General features: G+C 51.6%; 1 protein-coding gene across 1 annotated transcript in view; it reads right to left on the reverse strand.

Moving 5' to 3' along the window:
- Positions 1-15,375, reverse strand: part of LOC132387079 (uncharacterized) — a 112,433-nt gene that overhangs the window by 84,682 nt on the left and 12,376 nt on the right. The window contains exons 5-7 of the mRNA XM_059959434.1: positions 14,799-14,969; positions 3,796-3,966; positions 2,113-2,283 (exon numbers count right to left, since the gene is read on the reverse strand). Of these exons, the coding sequence (XP_059815417.1) occupies positions 2,113-2,283; positions 3,796-3,966; positions 14,799-14,969 (513 nt within the window). The remainder of the gene's footprint in view (positions 1-2,112; positions 2,284-3,795; positions 3,967-14,798; positions 14,970-15,375) is intronic.

The following is a 15,375-nucleotide window of genomic DNA, read 5'->3' on the forward strand; positions in this document are numbered from 1 at the left end:
ATAGCAGTGCATAGTTCCCTGAAGGTGGAGTCTCATGTAGATAGGGTGGTGAAGAAGGCTTTTGGAACGCTGCCCTTTATAAATCAAAGCATTGAGTACAGAAGTTGGGGTGTAATGTTAAAATTGTACAAGGCATTGGTAAAGCCAAATTTAAAATATTGTGTACAGTTCTGGTCACCGAATTATAGGAAAGATATCAATAAATTAGAGAGAGTGCAGAGACGATTTACTAGGATGTTACCTGGGTTTCAGCACTTAAGTTACAGAGAAAGGTTGAACAAGTTAGGTCTCTATTCATTGGAGCGTAGAAGGTTGAGGGGGGATTTGATCAAGGTATTTCAAATTTTGAGAGGGGTAGATAGAGTTGACGCGAATAGGCTGTTTCCATTGAGAGTAGCGGTGATTCAAACGAGAGGACATGATTTGAGAGTTAGGGGGCAGAAGTTTAAGGGAAACAAGAGGGGGAATTTCTTTACTCAGAGAGTGATAGCTGTGTGGAATGAGCTTCCTGTAGAAGTAGTAGAGGCCAGTTCAGTTGTGTCATTTAAGGTAAAATTGGATAGGTATATGGACAGGAAAGGAGTGAAGGGTTATGGGTTGAGTGCGGGTCGGTGGGACTAGGTGAGATTAAGAGTTCGGCACGGACTAGGAGGGCCGAGATGGCCTGTTTCCGTGCTGTAATTGTTATCTGGTTATATGTTGAACTGAGCAACTCTTCACTTTTCCCCCTTACTACAAAGTTCACCATCTTCTGTGGGATCACTCCTTCATCAACCCTTCTCATCGACTGTATCGACCCTGACGTCTCTTAGAAACATAGAAAACCGACAGCACAATACAGGCCCTTCGGCACACGAAGCTCTGCCGAACATGCCCTTACCTTAGAACTTACCCAGGGTTACCCATAGCCATCTAATTTTCTGAGTCCAGCAGTCTCTTAACCCTACTGTATCTGCCTCCACCACCGTAGCCGGCAGCCCATTCCACGCACTCACCACTCACTGAGTAATAAACTTACCCCTGACATCGCCTCTGTACCTACTCCCCAGCACCTTAAACCTGTGTCCTCTTGTGCTAGTCAGTTCAGCCCTGGGGAGAAAGCCTCTGACTATCCCCACGATCAATGCCTCTCATCATTTTGGTCACCTCTCATCTTCCGTCGCTCCAAGGAAAAAAGGCCAAATTCACTCAACGTATTCTCATAAGCATGTTCCCCAATCCAGTCAGCATCGCTCTCAATCTCCCCTGCATCCTTTCTATGGCTTCCACAGCCTTCCTATAGTGAGGGGGCCAGAACTGAGCACAGTACTCCAAGTGGGGTCTGACCAGTGTCCTATAGAGCTGCAACATCACCTCTCGGCTCCTAAACTCAATCCCACGATTGATGAAGGCCAATACACCGTACGCCTTCTTAACCACAGAGTCCGCCTGTGAAGCAGCTTTGAGTGTCTTATGGACTCGGACCCCAATTTCCCTGTGATCCTTCACACTGCCAAGAGTCTTAACATCAATACTATATTCTGTCATCATATTTGACCCACCAATATGAACCACCTTACGCTTACATCATTCCCTCCCTCCTCCCCCACTTTCCTGAGTATTACCTCACCTATCACGCGCCAACTCTTTCTCTTTTCCACTCCTCTCTCCTGACACTTGCTCGTCCTCCTCTTTCTCAAACGCTCATGAAATTTTTCAACCCGAAAGTAAATCCTCCACAGTTGCTGCCTGATTAGTCGAGTTCCTCCAGCTTCTATGCTGGGGTCTGCAACATTCACAGTCCGTGAAAACTTCATTGAATTCAATGATTCAGAGTTCACCAGCTCTCCACCCAACTGTCGGTACTCCGTCCCGTTCCCCCCCCCCCCCCCACTTCATCTCGCTTGCAGCCACCGGTCCTGTGTCGCGTTTAATTCGCCAAACGGCTTTCCTCGCATGCTCGCACTGGGATCTGCTCTTCCCCGCTCGACTCAGTTGCTAATCCTCTGTACTTACGCAGCGATCCGAGATGCTGCCTCCCGCCTCCAGCGCTGGCTTTCAATACGGGGAACACGGGCCACATCCGCGTTTGATCTGGGAGGATCTGGCATGAAGCTTCCAGCTAAGACTTACCACAGTGACTTCGTCTTAAACTCCGACTCGGACTTCACCGCCGCCACCAGTTTCACTGCCGAATCTCCAAGTTCATTATCACCCAGGATCAGCTCCGTCAGTGAGCGGTTTGTACTGAAAGTCAAGGCCAGGCACTCGGCGGAAGAAGCTCTGAGGCTGTTGCACCACAGACTACCGTGATCGGGATTATAGGGGAAAGAAAATAAATATATGGTGTTAAATGTAGCGAAATGTTTGGTTAACGTAATGATGATAATTGTATAATAATATTATAAAACATGACAATAAAATATATTATATATACTCGGAATGAGCCATAAGACCGTAAGACAAAGGAGCAGAAGTCGACCATTCGGCCCATCGAGTCTGCTCCGCCATTTTATCCTGGGCTGATCCATTCTTCCATTTAGTCCCACTCCCCCGCCTTCTCACCATAATCTTTTGATGCCCTGGCTACTCAGATACCTATTAGATAGATAGATAGATAGATAGATAGATAGATAGATAGATAGATAGATAGATAGATAGATAGATAGATAGATAGATAGATAGATAGATATAGATGGATAGATAGATACTTTATTCATCCCCAAGGGGAAATTCAACATTTTTCCAGTGTCCCATACACTTATTGTAGCAAAACTAATTACATACAGCATTAAGGCAATCTCTGCCTTAAGTACACCCAATGACTTGACCTCCACTGCCGCCCGTGGGAACGAATTCCATGGATTCGCCACCCTCTGGCTACAAATAATTCCTCGCATCTCTGTGTTCTGAACGGGCGCCCTGCAATCCTCAAGTCATGTCCTCTCGTGCTAGACTCCCCCACCATGGGAAACAACTCTGCCACATCCACTCTGTCCATGCCTTTCAACACTCGAAATGTTTCTATGAGGTTCCCCCCCCCCTTCTTCTGAACTCCAAGGAATACAGTCCAAGAGCGGTCAAACGTTCCTCATATGTTAACCCACTCATTCCCGGAATCACTCTAGTGAATCTTCACTGAACCCTCTCCAACGTCAGCACACCCGTTCTGAAATAAGGAGCCCAAAACTGCACACAGTTCTCCAAGTGAGGTCTTACCAGTGCCTTAGACAGCCTCAACATCACGTCCCTGCTCCTATCCTCTATTCCTCTAGAAATGAATGCCGACGTTGCATTCGCCTTCCGGTCCGACGTGCCGCATTGCTGAGCGACCCACCTATTTAACCCTAGCCTAATCCCAAAGCAATTTCGAGTGTCTGTTGAGCCAATGAAATACCGCAACTTTGGAACGCGGCTGGAAACCGGAGGCCCCAGAGAAATCCCAAGCCGCCACTGGGAGGAAAGTACGGACTTCTCAAAGGAGGCGTCGGCATTAGAATCCATACTCCAGGGCTCGGCCTGAAACAGACTCACGCTTACCGCTACGCTGCCCCGGTGCCCCTAACGGTTCCATTTCAAGTTCACATTCAAATGTATTGACAGCTGACTGTACATAAATGCAAGCAAACTAAACATCGTTCCTCCGGCACTGGTGCATATATCACAACCAGCATATAAATCAAAATAAAGCAGAGTTTTAGTAACAGTGTTCGGGATAGTAAGTGACAGGATATTTATAGATTGGTACAGCGTAATTCTATCCGGTAACGAATTGCTTCAGGCGTGCACGATGTCGTAGAGCGAAACGAATCTTACTCCAAGGTCTGCAGCTTGCAGTCCGGGTTCCTCAGCGCCGCGGACAGAAGCTCCACTCCGGCATCCCCCAGATCATTGTTGCCCAGTTCGAGTTCGGTCAGCCGTCGGTTCTTGCCGAGAGCGCGGGCGAGGTCTTTGGCACAAGCCGCCGTGAGTCCGTTTGCGCACAACCTGACGATGAGACGCACGGGAAATGTTACAAGCTCGCGGTAGGCTGGGAGGCGAGGATAAGGTTAGAATTAGTAAGGGGGGGGGGGAGATGAAAGTTGGAAAGGGAAACTGAATTACAAAGCCAATCAGTAAAACATTAATAGCTTAGTTTAGATCAAGCGGTCTACATGGAGTTGCAGAAGGCAGCTGAAGAGTATGTCTAGGGAACATGGGGATGGAAGGAGATCCCCAACTCTGGAGACACATAGGAGTTCAGACTGCGGAGGTCTGGAGATTTGGGAGAATTCCGCAGTTTGGGCAGCAAATATGGAGAGAAGCGAGCAGTCGAAGTTTTTGGTGGAGAAAGGAAGAAAGCATTGTATTGAATTTGAACTGAAATTAGCAGAATTTCATTCATTTAATTCTTACACCCATCCCTCCACACGAGGGAGTAAGAATCTGTTCGTTATGACTCTGCCGCAGAGTACGGACATCTGAATTTTCAAGTCTAATGGCTTGTAGAAAGAAGCTGTCCCGTAGCTTGTTGGTTGAGGGTTTAATACTGTGGTGGCGTTGGCTGGACGGAAGCAGAGGAAGCTGTCCCGTAGCCTGTTGGTTGAGGGTTTAATACTGTGGTGGCGTTTGCTGGACGGAAGCAGAGGAAGCTGTCCCGTAGCCTGTTGGTTGAGCGTTTAATACTGTGGTAGCGTTTGCTGGACGGAAGCAGAGGAAGCTGTCCCGTAGCCTGTTGGTTGAGGGTTTAATACTGTGGTGGCGTTTGCTGGACGGAAGCAGAGGAAGCTGTCCCGTAGCCTGTTGGTTGAGGGTTTAATACTGTGGTGGCGTTTGCTGGACGGAAGCAGAGGAAGCTGTCCCGTAGCCTGTTGGTTGAGGGTTTAATACTGTGGTGGCGTTTGCTGGACGGAAGCAGAGGAAGCTGTCCCGTAGCCTGTTGCTTGAGGGTTTAATACTGTAGTGGCGTTTGCTGGACGGAAGCAGAGGAAGCTGTCCCGTAGCCTGCTGGTTGAGGGTTTAATACTGTGGTGGCGTTTGCTGGACGGAAGCAGAGGAAGCTGTCCCGTAGCCTGTTGGTTGAGGGTTTAATACTGTGGTAGCGTTTGCTGGACGGAAGCAGAGGAAGCTGTCCCGTAGCCTGTTGGTTGAGGGTTTAATACTGTGGTGGCGTTTGCTGGACGGAAGCAGAGGAAGCTGTCCCGTAGCCTGTTGGTTGAGGGTTTAATACTGTGGTGGCGTTTGCTGGACGGAAGCAGAGGAAGCTGTCCCGTAGCCTGTTGGTTGAGGGTTTAATACTGTGGTAGCGTTTGCTGGACGGAAGCAGAGGAAGCTGTCCCGTAGCCTGTTGGTTGAGGGTTTAATACTCTGGTGGCGTTTGCTGGACGGAAGCAGAGGAAGCTGTCCCGTAGCCTGTTGGTTGAGGGTTTAATACTGTGGTGGCGTTTGCTGGACGGAAGCAGAGGAAGCTGTCCCGTAGCCTGTTGGTTGAGGGTTTAATACTGGGGTGGCGTTTGCTGGACGGAAGCAGAGGAAGCTGTCCCGTAGCCTGTTGGTTGAGCGTTTAATACTGTGGTAGCGTTTGCTGGACGGAAGCAGAGGAAGCTGTCCCGTAGCCTGTTGGTTGAGGGTTTAATACTGTGGTGGCGTTTGCTGGACGGAAGCAGAGGAAGCTGTCCCGTAGCCTGTTGGTTGAGGGTTTAATACTGTGGTGGCGTTTGCTGGACGGAAGCAGAGGAAGCTGTCCCGTAGCCTGTTGGTTGAGGGTTTAATACTGTGGTAGCGTTTGCTGGACGGAAGCAGAGGAAGCTGTCCCGTAGCCTGTTGGTTGAGGGTTTAATACTGTGGTGGCGTTTGCTGGACGGAAGCAGAGGAAGCTGTCCCGTAGCCTGTTGGTTGAGGGTTTAATACTGTGGTGGCGTTGGCTGGACGGAAGCAGAGGAAGCTGTCCCGTAGCCTGTTGGTTGAGGGTTTAATACTGTGGTGGCGTTTGCTGGACGGAAGCAGAGGAAGCTGTCCCGTAGCCTGTTGGTTGAGCGTTTAATACTGTGGTAGCGTTTGCTGGACGGAAGCAGAGGAAGCTGTCCCGTAGCCTGTTGGTTGAGGGTTTAATACTGTGGTGGCGTTTGCTGGACGGAAGCAGAGGAAGCTGTCCCGTAGCCTGTTGGTTGAGGGTTTAATACTGTGGTGGCGTTTGCTGGACGGAAGCAGAGGAAGCTGTCCCGTAGCCTGTTGGTTGAGGGTTTAATACTGTGGTGGCGTTTGCTGGACGGAAGCAGAGGAAGCTGTCCCGTAGCCTGTTGCTTAAGGGTTTAATACTGTAGTGGCGTTTGCTGGACGGAAGCAGAGGAAGCTGTCCCGTAGCCTGCTGGTTGAGGGTTTAATACTGTGGTGGCGTTTGCTGGACGGAAGCAGAGGAAGCTGTCCCGTAGCCTGTTGGTTGAGGGTTTAATACTGTGGTAGCGTTTGCTGGACGGAAGCAGAGGAAGCTGTCCCGTAGCCTGTTGGTTGAGGGTTTAATACTGTGGTGGCGTTTGCTGGACGGAAGCAGAGGAAGCTGTCCCGTAGCCTGTTGGTTGAGGGTTTAATACTGTGGTGGCGTTTGCTGGACGGAAGCAGAGGAAGCTGTCCCGTAGCCTGTTGGTTGAGGGTTTAATACTGTGGTGGCGTTTGCTGGACGGAAGCAGAGGAAGCTGTCCCGTAGCCTGTTGGTTGAGGGTTTAATACTGTGGTAGCGTTTGCTGGACGGAAGCAGAGGAAGCTGTCCCGTAGCCTGTTGGTTGAGGGTTTAATACTGTGGTGGCGTTTGCTGGACGGAAGCAGAGGAAGCTGTCCCGTAGCCTGTTGGTTGAGGGTTTAATACTGTGGTGGCGTTTGCTGGACGGAAGCAGAGGAAGCTGTCCCGTAGCCTGTTGGTTGAGGGTTTAATACTGTGGTGGCGTTTGCTGGACGGAAGCAGAGGAAGCTGTCCCGTAGCCTGTTGTTTGAGGGTTTAATACTGTGGTGGCGTTTGCTGGACGGAAGCAGAGGAAGCTGTCCCGTAGCCTGTTGGTTGAGGGTTTAATACTGTGGTGGCGTTTGCTGGACGGAAGCAGAGGAAGCTGTCCCGTAGCCTGTTGGTTGAGGGTTTAATACTGTGGTGGCGTTTGCTGGACGGAAGCAGAGGAAGCTGTCCCGTAGCCTGTTGGTTGAGGGTTTAATACTGTGGTGGCGTTTGCTGGACGGAAGCAGCGGAAGCTGTCCCGTAGCCTGTTGGTTGAGGGTTTAATACTCTGGTGGCGTTTGCTGGACGGAAGCAGAGGAAGCTGTCCCGTAGCCTGTTGGTTGAGGGTTTAATACTGTGGTGGCGTTTGCTGGACGGAAGCAGAGGAAGCTGTCCCGTAGCCTGTTGGTTGAGGGTTTAATACTGGGGTGGCGTTTGCTGGACGGAAGCAGAGGAAGCTGTCCCGTAGCCTGTTGGTTGAGCGTTTAATACTGTGGTAGCGTTTGCTGGACGGAAGCAGAGGAAGCTGTCCCGTAGCCTGTTGGTTGAGGGTTTAATACTGTGGTGGCGTTTGCTGGACGGAAGCAGAGGAAGCTGTCCCGTAGCCTGTTGGTTGAGCGTTTAATACTGTGGTAGCGTTTGCTGGACGGAAGCAGAGGAAGCTGTCCCGTAGCCTGTTGGTTGAGGGTTTAATACTGTGGTGGCGTTTGCTGGACGGAAGCAGAGGAAGCTGTCCCGTAGCCTGTTGGTTGAGGGTTTAATACTGTGGTGGCGTTTGCTGGACGGAAGCAGAGGAAGCTGTCCCGTAGCCTGTTGGTTGAGGGTTTAATACTGTGGTGGCGTTTGCTGGACGGAAGCAGAGGAAGCTGTCCCGTAGCCTGTTGCTTGAGGGTTTAATACTGTAGTGGCGTTTGCTGGACGGAAGCAGAGGAAGCTGTCCCGTAGCCTGCTGGTTGAGGGTTTAATACTGTGGTGGCGTTTGCTGGACGGAAGCAGAGGAAGCTGTCCCGTAGCCTGTTGGTTGAGGGTTTAATACTGTGGTAGCGTTTGCTGGACGGAAGCAGAGGAAGCTGTCCCGTAGCCTGTTGGTTGAGGGTTTAATACTGTGGTGGCGTTTGCTGGACGGAAGCAGAGGAAGCTGTCCCGTAGCCTGTTGGTTGAGGGTTTAATACTGTGGTGGCGTTTGCTGGACGGAAGCAGAGGAAGCTGTCCCGTAGCCTGTTGGTTGAGGGTTTAATACTGTGGTAGCGTTTGCTGGACGGAAGCAGAGGAAGCTGTCCCGTAGCCTGTTGGTTGAGGGTTTAATACTCTGGTGGCGTTTGCTGGACGGAAGCAGAGGAAGCTGTCCCGTAGCCTGTTGGTTGAGGGTTTAATACTGTGGTGGCGTTTGCTGGACGGAAGCAGAGGAAGCTGTCCCGTAGCCTGTTGGTTGAGGGTTTAATACTGGGGTGGCGTTTGCTGGACGGAAGCAGAGGAAGCTGTCCCGTAGCCTGTTGGTTGAGGGTTTAATACTGTGGTGGCGTTTGCTGGACGGAAGCAGAGGAAGCTGTCCCGTAGCCTGTTGGTTGAGGGTTTAATACTGTGGTGGCGTTTGCTGGACGGAAGCAGAGGAAGCTGTCCCGTAGCCTGTTGCTTGAGGGTTTAATACTGTAGTGGCGTTTGCTGGACGGAAGCAGAGGAAGCTGTCCCGTAGCCTGCTGGTTGAGGGTTTAATACTGTGGTGGCGTTTGCTGGACGGAAGCAGAGGAAGCTGTCCCGTAGCCTGTTGGTTGAGGGTTTAATACTGTGGTAGCGTTTGCTGGACGGAAGCAGAGGAAGCTGTCCCGTAGCCTGTTGGTTGAGGGTTTAATACTGTGGTGGCGTTTGCTGGACGGAAGCAGAGGAAGCTGTCCCGTAGCCTGTTGGTTGAGGGTTTAATACTGTGGTGGCGTTTGCTGGACGGAAGCAGAGGAAGCTGTCCCGTAGCCTGTTGGTTGAGGGTTTAATACTGTGGTGGCGTTTGCTGGACGGAAGCAGAGGAAGCTGTCCCGTAGCCTGTTGGTTGAGGGTTTAATACTGTGGTAGCGTTTGCTGGACGGAAGCAGAGGAAGCTGTCCCGTAGCCTGTTGGTTGAGGGTTTAATACTGTGGTGGCGTTTGCTGGACGGAAGCAGAGGAAGCTGTCCCGTAGCCTGTTGGTTGAGGGTTTAATACTGTGGTGGCGTTTGCTGGACGGAAGCAGAGGAAGCTGTCCCGTAGCCTGTTGGTTGAGGGTTTAATACTGTGGTGGCGTTTGCTGGACGGAAGCAGAGGAAGCTGTCCCGTAGCCTGTTGTTTGAGGGTTTAATACTGTGGTGGCGTTTGCTGGACGGAAGCAGAGGAAGCTGTCCCGTAGCCTGTTGGTTGAGGGTTTAATACTGTGGTGGCGTTTGCTGGACGGAAGCAGAGGAAGCTGTCCCGTAGCCTGTTGGTTGAGGGTTTAATACTGTGGTGGCGTTTGCTGGACGGAAGCAGAGGAAGCTGTCCCGTAGCCTGTTGGTTGAGGGTTTAATACTGTGGTGGCGTTTGCTGGACGGAAGCAGCGGAAGCTGTCCCGTAGCCTGTTGGTTGAGGGTTTAATACTCTGGTGGCGTTTGCTGGACGGAAGCAGAGGAAGCTGTCCCGTAGCCTGTTGGTTGAGGGTTTAATACTGTGGTGGCGTTTGCTGGACGGAAGCAGAGGAAGCTGTCCCGTAGCCTGTTGGTTGAGGGTTTAATACTGGGGTGGCGTTTGCTGGACGGAAGCAGAGGAAGCTGTCCCGTAGCCTGTTGGTTGAGCGTTTAATACTGTGGTAGCGTTTGCTGGACGGAAGCAGAGGAAGCTGTCCCGTAGCCTGTTGGTTGAGGGTTTAATACTGTGGTGGCGTTTGCTGGACGGAAGCAGAGGAAGCTGTCCCGTAGCCTGTTGGTTGAGGGTTTAATACTGTGGTGGCGTTTGCTGGACGGAAGCAGAGGAAGCTGTCCCGTAGCCTGTTGGTTGAGGGTTTAATACTGTGGTAGCGTTTGCTGGACGGAAGCAGAGGAAGCTGTCCCGTAGCCTGTTGGTTGAGGGTTTAATACTGTGGTGGCGTTTGCTGGACGGAAGCAGAGGAAGCTGTCCCGTAGCCTGTTGGTTGAGGGTTTAATACTGTGGTAGCGTTTGCTGGACGGAAGCAGAGGAAGCTGTCCCGTAGCCTGTTGGTTGAGGGTTTAATACTCTGGTGGCGTTTGCTGGACGGAAGCAGAGGAAGCTGTCCCGTAGCCTGTTGGTTGAGGGTTTAATACTGTGGTGGCGTTTGCTGGACGGAAGCAGAGGAAGCTGTCCCGTAGCCTGTTGGTTGAGGGTTTAATACTGGGGTGGCGTTTGCTGGACGGAAGCAGAGGAAGCTGTCCCGTAGCCTGTTGGTTGAGCGTTTAATACTGTGGTAGCGTTTGCTGGACGGAAGCAGAGGAAGCTGTCCCGTAGCCTGTTGGTTGAGGGTTTAATACTGTGGTGGCGTTTGCTGGACGGAAGCAGAGGAAGCTGTCCCGTAGCCTGTTGGTTGAGGGTTTAATACTGTGGTGGCGTTTGCTGGACGGAAGCAGAGGAAGCTGTCCCGTAGCCTGTTGGTTGAGGGTTTAATACTGTGGTAGCGTTTGCTGGACGGAAGCAGAGGAAGCTGTCCCGTAGCCTGTTGGTTGAGGGTTTAATACTGTGGTGGCGTTTGCTGGACGGAAGCAGAGGAAGCTGTCCCGTAGCCTGTTGGTTGAGGGTTTAATACTGTGGTGGCGTTGGCTGGACGGAAGCAGAGGAAGCTGTCCCGTAGCCTGTTGGTTGAGGGTTTAATACTGTGGTGGCGTTTGCTGGACGGAAGCAGAGGAAGCTGTCCCGTAGCCTGTTGGTTGAGCGTTTAATACTGTGGTAGCGTTTGCTGGACGGAAGCAGAGGAAGCTGTCCCGTAGCCTGTTGGTTGAGGGTTTAATACTGTGGTGGCGTTTGCTGGACGGAAGCAGAGGAAGCTGTCCCGTAGCCTGTTGGTTGAGGGTTTAATACTGTGGTGGCGTTTGCTGGACGGAAGCAGAGGAAGCTGTCCCGTAGCCTGTTGGTTGAGGGTTTAATACTGTGGTGGCGTTTGCTGGACGGAAGCAGAGGAAGCTGTCCCGTAGCCTGTTGCTTGAGGGTTTAATACTGTAGTGGCGTTTGCTGGACGGAAGCAGAGGAAGCTGTCCCGTAGCCTGCTGGTTGAGGGTTTAATACTGTGGTGGCGTTTGCTGGACGGAAGCAGAGGAAGCTGTCCCGTAGCCTGTTGGTTGAGGGTTTAATACTGTGGTAGCGTTTGCTGGACGGAAGCAGAGGAAGCTGTCCCGTAGCCTGTTGGTTGAGGGTTTAATACTGTGGTGGCGTTTGCTGGACGGAAGCAGAGGAAGCTGTCCCGTAGCCTGTTGGTTGAGGGTTTAATACTGTGGTGGCGTTTGCTGGACGGAAGCAGAGGAAGCTGTCCCGTAGCCTGTTGGTTGAGGGTTTAATACTGTGGTGGCGTTTGCTGGACGGAAGCAGAGGAAGCTGTCCCGTAGCCTGTTGGTTGAGGGTTTAATACTGTGGTAGCGTTTGCTGGACGGAAGCAGAGGAAGCTGTCCCGTAGCCTGTTGGTTGAGGGTTTAATACTGTGGTGGCGTTTGCTGGACGGAAGCAGAGGAAGCTGTCCCGTAGCCTGTTGGTTGAGGGTTTAATACTGTGGTGGCGTTTGCTGGACGGAAGCAGAGGAAGCTGTCCCGTAGCCTGTTGGTTGAGGGTTTAATACTGTGGTGGCGTTTGCTGGACGGAAGCAGAGGAAGCTGTCCCGTAGCCTGTTGTTTGAGGGTTTAATACTGTGGTGGCGTTTGCTGGACGGAAGCAGAGGAAGCTGTCCCGTAGCCTGTTGGTTGAGGGTTTAATACTGTGGTGGCGTTTGCTGGACGGAAGCAGAGGAAGCTGTCCCGTAGCCTGTTGGTTGAGGGTTTAATACTGTGGTGGCGTTTGCTGGACGGAAGCAGAGGAAGCTGTCCCGTAGCCTGTTGGTTGAGGGTTTAATACTGTGGTGGCGTTTGCTGGACGGAAGCAGCGGAAGCTGTCCCGTAGCCTGTTGGTTGAGGGTTTAATACTCTGGTGGCGTTTGCTGGACGGAAGCAGAGGAAGCTGTCCCGTAGCCTGTTGGTTGAGGGTTTAATACTGTGGTGGCGTTTGCTGGACGGAAGCAGAGGAAGCTGTCCCGTAGCCTGTTGGTTGAGGGTTTAATACTGGGGTGGCGTTTGCTGGACGGAAGCAGAGGAAGCTGTCCCGTAGCCTGTTGGTTGAGCGTTTAATACTGTGGTAGCGTTTGCTGGACGGAAGCAGAGGAAGCTGTCCCGTAGCCTGTTGGTTGAGGGTTTAATACTGTGGTGGCGTTTGCTGGACGGAAGCAGAGGAAGCTGTCCCGTAGCCTGTTGGTTGAGGGTTTAATACTGTGGTGGCGTTTGCTGGACGGAAGCAGAGGAAGCTGTCCCGTAGCCTGTTGGTTGAGGGTTTAATACTGTGGTAGCGTTTGCTGGACGGAAGCAGAGGAAGCTGTCCCGTAGCCTGTTGGTTGAGGGTTTAATACTGTGGTGGCGTTTGCTGGACGGAAGCAGAGGAAGCTGTCCCGTAGCCTGTTGGTTGAGGGTTTAATACTGTGGTGGCGTTTGCTGGACGGAAGCAGAGGAAGCTGTCCCGTAGCCTGTTGGTTGAGGGTTTAATACTGTGGTGGCGTTTGCTGGACGGAAGCAGAGGAAGCTGTCCCGTAGCCTGTTGGTTGAGGGTTTAATACTGTGGTGGCGTTTGCTGGACGGAAGCAGAGGAAGCTGTCCCGTAGCCTGTTGGTTGAGGGTTTAATACTGTGGTGGCGTTTGCTGGACGGAAGCAGAGGAAGCTGTCCCGTAGCCTGTTGGTTGAGGATTTAATACTGTGGTGGCGTTTGCTGGACGGAAGCAGAGGAAGCTGTCCCGTAGCCTGTTGGTTGAGGGTTTAATACTGTGGTGGCGTTTGCTGGACGGAAGCAGAGGAAGCTGTCCCGTAGCCTGTTGGTTGAGGGTTTAATACTGTGGTGGCGTTTGCTGGACGGAAGCAGAGGAAGCTGTCCCGTAGCCTGTTGGTTGAGGGTTTAATACTGTGGTGGCGTTTGCTGGACGGAAGCAGAGGAAGCTGTCCCGTAGCCTGTTGGTTGAGGGTTTAATACTGTGGTGGCGTTTGCTGGACGGAAGCAGAGGAAGCTGTCCCGTAGCCTGTTGGTTGAGGGTTTAATACTGGGGTGGCGTTTGCTGGACGGAAGCAGAGGAAGCTGTCCCGTAGCCTGTTGGTTGAGCGTTTAATACTGTGGTAGCGTTTGCTGGACGGAAGCAGAGGAAGCTGTCCCGTAGCCTGTTGGTTGAGGGTTTAATACTGTGGTGGCGTTTGCTGGACGGAAGCAGAGGAAGCTGTCCCGTAGCCTGTTGGTTGAGGGTTTAATACTGTGGTGGCGTTTGCTGGACGGAAGCAGAGGAAGCTGTCCCGTAGCCTGTTGGTTGAGGGTTTAATACTGTGGTAGCGTTTGCTGGACGGAAGCAGAGGAAGCTGTCCCGTAGCCTGTTGGTTGAGGGTTTAATACTGTGGTAGCGTTTGCTGGACGGAAGCAGAGGAAGCTGTCCCGTAGCCTGTTGGTTGAGGGTTTAATACTGTGGTGGCGTTTGCTGGACGGAAGCAGAGGAAGCTGTCCCGTAGCCTGTTGGTTGAGGGTTTAATACTGTGGTGGCGTTTGCTGGACGGAAGCAGAGGAAGCTGTCCCGTAGCCTGTTGGTTGAGGGTTTAATACTGTGGTGGCGTTTGCTGGACGGAAGCAGAGGAAGCTGTCCCGTAGCCTGTTGGTTGAGGGTTTAATACTGTGGTGGCGTTTGCTGGACGGAAGCAGAGGAAGCTGTCCCGTAGCCTGTTGGTTGAGGGTTTAATACTGTGGTGGCGTTTGCTGGACGGAAGCAGAGGAAGCTGTCCCGTAGCCTGTTGGTTGAGGGTTTAATACTGTGGTGGCGTTTGCTGGACGGAAGCAGAGGAAGCTGTCCCGTGGCCTGTTGGTTGAGGGTTTAATACTCTGGTGGCGTTTGCTGGACGGAAGCAGAGGAAGCTGTCCCGTAGCCTGTTGGTTGAGGGTTTAATACTGTGGTAGCGTTTGCTGGACGGAAGCAGAGGAAGCTGTCCCGTAGCCTGTTGGTTGAGGGTTTAATACTGTGGTAGCGTTTGCTGGACGGAAGCAGCTGAAACAGTTGATGGCTGGGGTGACGAGTGTCCCCGATTACCTTACAGGCCTTCTTTACGCACCTGGCAAAAGGTAGTGGGGAGGCCAAGGCAAAAGAGAGGGTGAAAGGTGTGGCAATAGCTGTGTGGAGATGCGTGGATTCATTTCTTGGGTTGCAAAGTAGGTAAAGGTCGAGGAGAGTGGGATGACATTAGGATCTGGGTGTGATAGGTGAATTTAAACTGATGACAACGGAAACTGATCGGATAGGGAAACAGGTCACAGTATAATGGGAAGTAAGCAGTGAGGGGAGCAGCCGGATGGGAAGCATCGGGTGAATGCATAGGTGATAGGTAGATTGAGAGGCTGGGTAGAAAGGGAGATGAGGAAGAGAAGATGTGTGAACGCCCATTACGGGTTGAGATCTGATGCATTTTAGAGAAAGACACTTACATACAAACACACGAGCACTCAAACACGACGCATTTAAGATTTGGTCTGTGTTGAAGAGTCGTGTGAAGAGCACATCATGTTTCCCAATAGGTGATGGGAAGAATAACGCAAAAGAGCCAGTCAATAATACATCCAAAAGACACATCCAAAATCCCCACAGACAGACACTCACCGTAGCTTCATTAGTTTGCAGTCCGGGTTCTCTAAAGCCTTAGATAGCTCTTTCACGCCTGAGTCGCCCAGGTTATTGTAATTCAGGTCCAGTTCCTGCAGTGAGCAGCTTCTATGGAGAATGGAGGCCAGATCCCCAGCGCAACAGTGCGTGAGGACGTTCATATCCAGCCTGATGACAAGAACAGGGATGATAAAAGAGTGATATGAGAGAAGAGGTCCTGTATTATTGATCGAGAACGTGAAATCAATGGCTATTTCATCAGGTACAGGGGAGGATCCCACTGTGGCTCTCTGCCGCTGTTGCAGGTTCAACTTGTTTGTGGGCTCATAGTTGCTCTTCCACAGAGCACCGGTGGAATGCCCCGCTACTTGAGTACTGTCGCCTTCCTGCTAGTTTAAATCTACTGTTGCATTTACCCCAACTTCTCTCATTAACAAAACATTTTCGCCTGCAGAATCGCTGCTGATGGGATTTGTTTTTTTTTTAAATTGCACCATTCTCAGTAATCACTAAATACTTCTGTCAGTGAAAAAAAAAACATAGATGATCTGCAGTTTCTGAGATACTCAAACCA

The sequence above is a fragment of the Hypanus sabinus genome, unplaced genomic scaffold (genome assembly GCF_030144855.1).
Source record: "Hypanus sabinus isolate sHypSab1 unplaced genomic scaffold, sHypSab1.hap1 scaffold_151, whole genome shotgun sequence".
In the NCBI taxonomy this organism is placed as follows: Eukaryota; Metazoa; Chordata; class Chondrichthyes; order Myliobatiformes; family Dasyatidae; genus Hypanus; species Hypanus sabinus.